Source organism: Buceros rhinoceros, unplaced genomic scaffold (assembly GCF_000710305.1).
Source record: "Buceros rhinoceros silvestris isolate BGI_N320 unplaced genomic scaffold, ASM71030v1 scaffold3973, whole genome shotgun sequence".
In the NCBI taxonomy this organism is placed as follows: domain Eukaryota; kingdom Metazoa; phylum Chordata; class Aves; order Bucerotiformes; family Bucerotidae; genus Buceros; species Buceros rhinoceros.
In genome coordinates, this window is record NW_010404031.1 from 29,607 (window position 1) to 36,999 (window position 7,393).

The 7,393-nt window shown below is 41.1% G+C and overlaps 1 protein-coding gene across 1 annotated transcript in view; it reads left to right on the plus strand.

Moving 5' to 3' along the window:
* DPP4 (dipeptidyl-peptidase 4) overlaps window positions 1–7,393 on the plus strand; it is a gene marked incomplete at its 5' end in the record, with an annotated part of 31,503 nt that overhangs the window by 22,294 nt on the left and 1,816 nt on the right. The window contains 2 exons of the mRNA XM_010133207.1: window positions 1,000–1,099; window positions 2,636–2,700. Coding sequence (XP_010131509.1) covers window positions 1,000–1,099; window positions 2,636–2,700 — 165 coding nt within the window. The remainder of the gene's footprint in view (window positions 1–999; window positions 1,100–2,635; window positions 2,701–7,393) is intronic.

Below are 7,393 nucleotides of genomic sequence, written 5' to 3' on the forward strand. Positions count from 1 at the left end.
TTCTTTATCTCTGGAGTTTTCAGATTGCCAGCCTGTCACTATGTACATTAATTTTCTTTGCCATAAGCTTGGCAGTAATATCTTGACAGTGGCTGGGTTAGGCAACGCGTTTATACATGGGTTCAGTTACTAAGTACATGCATTACTCTGATCATATTGGAAGGACCCAAGTAGGGAAGTTGGAACAAACATTTAAGGGCTTTGAACTAAGATGATACAGTTTCATTTTCCTGTAATCTTGTTTCAAGACAGGAATGAGATCCAAAAATTGCTCTTCTTTTTGAATGTGGGTGGGCATATTTTCCTAAATAACCCCTTCAAACTATAGTGAGGGCAGTCATTTGGGCGGTCGGTGACATTGTTTAGGAATCTTGCTGCCTGGATGCTCAAGTGTGTCAGATATTTAATCATCTGTGTATCAGGCTAGACTGTGGGTGAATTTTCTGTGCATAGCAAGGTGTTGCTGCACAGTTCCTCCCACAGACTCAGCAGAAGATCCTTCGCTCCCCCGTCACAGTCTTGCTCTTGAGGCTTTGCAGGAGAGTTGGCAAGTGAGCTGTCATAGGCCTGCTCCAAGGGAGCTGTAAATTTTCAGATGCCCTGGTGCAACTACTCATCAGGCGAGTTGTGGGCCTGAGCTCCACTTCCACCCACTCCCCCAGCACGGAGTGGGACACAGCAGTTCAGCAGTGTCTTGTTTCCTGTCTTTCACTGCTGCCTAGGGTGCTACCAAACACTGTCATCCTTAGCTGAGTCACAGTTCAGCAGCATTTGCGCCCCTTTTCCGCAGCAAGTTCTCATTCATCAGCACCACAGCTGCCATGCACTGTTTGATGCCTGTTTCCCCGACTGAGCAGGTTGGGTGAGATCTGACCCAAATTCAGAATGGAGTTCATTAATATGAAAAATGCTGAGCCTATAAATGTCTGATGAACCGTTTAGCAGATGGGCCCCATCCTTTCCTTTCCGACTAAAATAACAGCAATGTTTTCTTCTCAGTCTTATGGGGGATATGTGACCTCCATGGTGCTTGGCTCTGGAAGCGGCGTGTTCAAGTGTGGAATAGCAGTTGCCCCCGTGTCACGTTGGCAATATTATGGTATGTGATGGTTTCCTCGTTACACGGATTCCCATATGTCTTGCGGTGCACATGCTGCAAAGTGTTGATTCATAGCACAGAACTTTGGTTATCTATCTACTAGATGCCATGTAATGCCACTTGGTCTGTTTTTATGAACTGGGGTACTGCATTTCGGAATTGAGCCAGTTCTTATTTCCCATTTTGAAAAATCAGATCCACAATTCCAGGTAATCTCTTTAACCTTCAGTGAAGGCTAAATTCTTGTAATATTACTGTAATGTGTCTGTGTTTGCTTTACAAAGCTGCCACGTTTTCCAAAACCAGAATTGTGTGTCAGAAATCCATCGCTACTAGACTTTGCTCTGTAAAGTACCATAATAGGGTTTGAATTGCCTTTGGGGTTTTTTTCTTCATTTTAGAGTGTAGAATTTGGAATCTATAAGTGTACTTAAGAATAGCTTGGAGTGAGGAAAACCTGAACAAGAGGACAAGTCTGTATGTGCTTCAAGCTTATATTGTAGAATGTTGTAGTTGCATGAGGCTATAAATACAGTTCTAGGGGCCCTCCTCCCAGATTAAAAAAAATTTATACAGTTATATACAAATATAATATGTGCTGGTACAATGCGACCACATTTTGACATACTTCTGGTTTTGATTTGTCCAAAAACATTCCAGGGAAAGCTTTTCTTGCAAACCTCTGCTAAATAAGGCGTAATTTATCATTCTGCAACTAGCCCAGAGGCTGTATAATAGCGTTTCATGTGCTCTGGCTAATGCAACAGATCGGATCATACTGCCAGGTATTAGCAAGAGTCCATGGAGGGCGTAAGGATGTTTTCATAATGTTTTGGACATGAATATTACAGTACAGCAGGAAAGACTTCTTAAATGAAGGTCGGGATCTCCAGAATTCCACTTTTAGTTGATTAGATAAAAGGGTTTCATGTTCAACATCAATTAAAAAAAACAGTGTGACAAGGCTGATGAGAACTGAAATGGACATTAGAATATGACAACGGAGTGTTGATTTTTGCGGCTTAAAATAAAGCAGTGAGGGCTGAAAAAGGCAAAAAAGGCTAAAAAATCTGTGGAAAATCAGAAGTACTTAATTTTTACTATATATAACATACAGCCAAGCTGAGTCCTAATCTTCTGCTACATTTTCATTTTACAGGTTTTTAGTAATAAACATTTAGATAAAATATTTAAGGTTTTTTTCAAACTGTAGGCATTTAATGCAAGATTTTCAGTAATTTTCTTAGGAGTACTGAAAGAATAACAATAAGGTAACATTGACACAAAGTACTTTATTAATATTCAGCATTCAGGTGTCCATGGCAACAAGATTAAATATTCTGAATAACGATGGTTACCTACACGTCTCATTGTGGAAAACCTGGGGTTTTTTCCCTTTTTTTTTTTTTCTTTTTCTTTCCTAAATTTTCCCTGTGCATTTTTACTGTTTGTGTCAGTGAGTAAAATTTCTGGCAGACAGACAGACTGAAAATTAAGTAGCGGATTGTGGTTTTCTTTTCTTTTTTTTAACTACAGATTCAATATACACGGAGCGATACATGGGCCTTCCTATAGCAAGTGATAATCTGAACAACTATAACGTAAGAAATCACTTTATTTCAGTTTTTGAAATGTGTTGTTTCTTTTCTAAATGACTCTATTTTTCTTCATACAGTCTAGGTCCCTCCCCATGGGAAGAAAAAAACTTCTTTTTTCCAGCTGTACCTATTGCATTGTGCTTTTAAAGGCTGTAGATCATGCTTTTGGATTTGCATGAGGCAGTTCCTGCTTGCTGATGGTGTGGGTTTTCTGTTGTTGGTGTGGTGTGTTGGATTTTGGGGTGGGGTTTACATTCAGTTCCATTTGGTTACTTAGCAGACTGTAAAACAAGCTGTAAAAATTATTTTAATCACCAAGAAAAAAACTTGTTTGAAAAATTTAATATGCTCATGGGCAAACTACGCTTTATCTTACAACACAAACGTACTCCCAGTTCTTTCTGAAATGTATTTTTTTTTAAATGGGTGTTGAGTGAACTTTCTTGCTTTAGGAATCGGCAGGGAAAAGCAAAATCTCCTAAATATTAGGAAACTTTGACAGGTAGGCAAGGCTGTCTGTTCCACGATCACACTGTGATCATACTGCAGACCAGAGCCAGCAGCATCAGGGGGCTGCGCTTTTGGCTGCATCACCGTGAACACAGGGTGTCCACAGGTTGGTCTAAAGTGAGTAGTGTTTGCCCAGAAATTAGGAAATTTCCAGGTGTTCTAACGGGAGCAAAATACCTGTAGATCATTTTTCCTCCTTATGGCATGATGAAGGGTTTGACTTGCTCTTTGTGCGCCAGCTGTTTTTTGTTGCCTCAAGGGCTTTTTGAAGTCATAGGTAGCTGGACATAGGGCAGAGCAGCCCAAGCCCTCTGGTAAATAGGCTAAAGACTGACTGTGTCTTGATGCATTAAAAAAACAAGTATCACAGGGGGAAAAGCTGGGGGTGGTGCGTGTTGCATTGATTTAAAAGTATGATAAAGCGTTTAAATACATATATATGGACTGAAACATCTGTTTTGACATATCGGTACAGCCATCTAGTTTTGTCAGCTGCTGTATCAGATGTTGTGGTCAAAATTGAGGACAGTGGCAGTGACTGCGTCTGCCTCTTCTAACCAGCGAGCTGCTCAGGCCCACCAGGGACTGACCAGTGGCCTGCAGCCACCTGCCTGCCTTTTTCCAAATACATTTCTTTAAAGCAGTGGGAACAGTAGGAGGTCTGTGAGGTAGCAGTGTAAATAGAAGTTACTGTCATCGTGCAGAACGAACGTTAAAGCTCTGGGTGCACAAAGTCATTCACCAGCTTCACAGCACAGATGGCAACAGAGGACTATTTAAGCCTTTCAAGCCAGGAGTCGGATTTTCTTGGCATAGTATCCATTGCTGGCAATGGCCACGTTGAAACTGCCAGTACCAAAGAGCGAAAGGTTTCAAATGTGTTACTCGGAGGACTAATTGGGGAGAATGGTGCCTAGATGGAGGAGGGGTAATTGCACAGATCAGATTGTCACACTTCACTACTGCTTCTAGAGATAGGAAAAATGCAACTGGAGTCCTCATTTGTTATTAAAACCCCCAAATAATGTATTACTGGGAAATTAAATTTCCATATAAACCTGGAGGGGTGGGGTAGCTCAAAGCGAGTTTGTTGCTTTTCATGTAGCTTCAGTGGGAAGGGCTGTGGGATTTTGTTGGTGGTGAAGACCTTTCTGACTTCAGCCCAGCATGTTCCTGGCTTACAGCCCTTTTGTTCAATGTCCCAGTCCCAATAGCTTGCCTTCTGGCCCCTTGTCGCTGGTAAGAGCTGTTTTCTGAACTGAATGGGCTTTAATGAGTAAATGCAAAACAGGTACTGAAATGTCTCCTAGCTGAAGCTGTTAAAGCACTTTCGAACTGTTAATTTCATACTGTCAGGTTTGCGTGCTCCATCACACGTTCTCTAACCTACTGCATCTGCTATAAAGCTGGATTAAAAAGTGAAAGGTGGCATAAACTCTGTACTGTGTGCCCTAATTTAAAAGAAATGAAACTCTGCACTCCTGCTTGGAGAAGTTGTGTGCTGCTAAGAGCCTACCTAGTGTGCAGAGTATTATTAGTGACTGTAACCATACAGTCTTAAGAAACTAGTTGTGGTAAGAGGGGTACGCCTACCTCTGTATCACTAGGATGTATCATTAGGCTTCGCATTTACTGAAGAATCTGAGATGTTAAATACTCTGTCAAGTCTGAGGGATGACTCACACTCCCCTAAGTAGGCTAATGAGGTGTGATCAGTGCCTTTTAAGGTAGTTAGTTAAACTATTAGAACTATTAAAAATTAGAGCTTTGGAAAAGAAAGGCGCAAGCATGTGTGGAGCTCCCCTTGTAATTGTGTAGGCATCCCAGGGGGAAGGGCAGGGACGAAGTCTGCCTGGGAGGAACTGTCCCCAGTGTAAAAGACTAAATCAGGCCAGAGCTCTAGGGGTCAGATGCAGTAGCCATGGAGAGCACACTGAAGAGACTGTTCAACTTGTGAGATTATTTTGCAGTTCACTCTGAATTTGATATGCTTTTGGCAAGTGTTTGAAATAGTCATAGATTTGGCAATCTTTTTCTAGCAGATTTGAAATGTTCAGTCCTTAAGAACTGCTGCATCATTAGGTTATGCAAAACAGGGTACAATTTTGTAAATATGCCATCTTGTACTGATTTGACATTTGTTCTATTATCTGAGAATATGCTAAAGGGAGAGAGACCTTCAGTTTCAGCCAAACCTTAACTTGTTTGTGGAGTGCTGATAAAATGTTGACTGCTGTGTGATCTTTAGGAAAGCCAGTTACGCTCAGCAGGGCCCAATTCGCAGTACTGGAACACATTACCTTTTCAGAACCTTTGTCTCGGCAGTATAACTATGAAATGGAAGGGGTAAATTAAGTTGCATTTATTTGCTGTCCACCTGAGGTTTGTTCAGCTGATGTAGCTCTTGCTTTGTGCTGTAACTGTGCCTCTGCCTGAGATGGCTTCCTGTCTTGCAAACTTCTTTTGTAGCAGAAATAGTCCTTAAAGCACGTTTTAGGGAAGGGACTCTTCATGTTGAGTATGAGTACCGTGAGACAGCACATGTAAGTGATAAAAAGCTTGAGAAAGTATCTCTTTTGTGTGTTCCCTCTTTCTGAAGTATTTTGCAAATAGCTTTATTTTGTTTAATGCTTGGAAGGGAAAAATAGTGACATCCTTTTCCTAAGACTGCTTTTGAGTGTAGCTCGTCAGGCTTCCGCTTACAGAAGGTTTGCCATCCCTTAAGCAAGCACTGATTTGCTGGAGGACCGCTTATGAAGGTGGTACATCTGGTTTCCCTGTTGCACATGTGGAAAATTATTCACTCAACAGATACTGCTTGGTTCTTTCTCCTTTTTTTTATATCACTGGGCCATTACTTTCTGAACTGTTCTTTTGGTTGGCTGCTGTTCTCCTCTCTAGGATCCTCACTGAATCAAAGTCCTCTCTCCAGATTCTGGCACCTCATAACTGTCTATTCCTACTCCGTAATACCAACTTGTTTCAATAGACAGTGCCATGCTTCCAATGTGCATGGATTTCCATGCATTAGCGAGGATTTTTGGTGCTCTACAGCCTTTCGTTATCAAAAGAGGGCAGTTGCAGTGTTAGGGATGGGATTGGAGGGTGGGTTTCTTTCTGCTGAACTTGTTTTTTAGATTTAGTTGAGTAACTAACTGCAGAGAACTCATTTCACTTACGGGAGGAGGGTTATGGTACACTGTTCTGCCGTGACAAAAGGAATTTAATATTTATGCTTGCTTTAAAGATTCATGAGAGTACAAGAGACATAAGGAAATCAGAACACTTCTGTGTCTTGGTAATATAATGTATTTGACTTTTTGGGGGTACTAAATGCAAATCCCTGTGCAGTGATACAGTCTTTGTACAAGGTGGGGAAGAAAAAAAACCCCCACATTCGTTCCTTTGTTCCTGATTTTTACTTTTCTTTTTCTTTCCATAGTAGCTCTTAAGTTGCTGAAATACATAGAAAACTTCTGCAGGAATTCAGTCATTTTCAGCAGAGAACTCCTATAACGTTGCTAATGGAAGGAAATTTAATTCAACATAGTTTTTGTCTTATTATGCTGATTGTCTTATGAAGCCTGAGATGTCTTGTTTCTTGTCCCTTTTCTTCTTCCCACTCTCATGGCAGAGCACTATCATATTCCCTTTCCTTGCCCAAATTAGTGCTCTTACCTGCAATTCTTGCTGTCCGTGTTCTTTAGTACCTAGTACCAGTAGCAAGTCAGGTATGTTCTAAGGAATATGTTGTTGCTGTGGTTTAAGTTTCTTGATTAATCTTAGTTGCTGATTATTATTTTTTTATCACTGTATTGTGTTTCAGTTCCCAAAATGTAGCTTGACTGACTTTATAGATTTGGTCTAGTGGTCTTTTCCTTCAGGCACGTCTTTATCATATTTGGGGGAGAGCATTGTTTTAAACTTGCAGCCATTTTTACTTGAGACCTACGAAATACCAGCTCGGTTGACTTATCCACAGGTAAAGGAGCGTACGTTTTGGTGGGGAAGATAACACATGTAGTCTTTGCAATATCTGCTTCTTGCTATCATAGGGTGCACTGTTGCCATGGCAACATTTTTTAACTTGTCTGCAGTCGCACAGGGAACCTATGGCAAGTGGTGTGCTGCAGGCTAACAACATGTTAGCAATGCAGTAAACGTGTACCTCACTCGCAAAACTCTT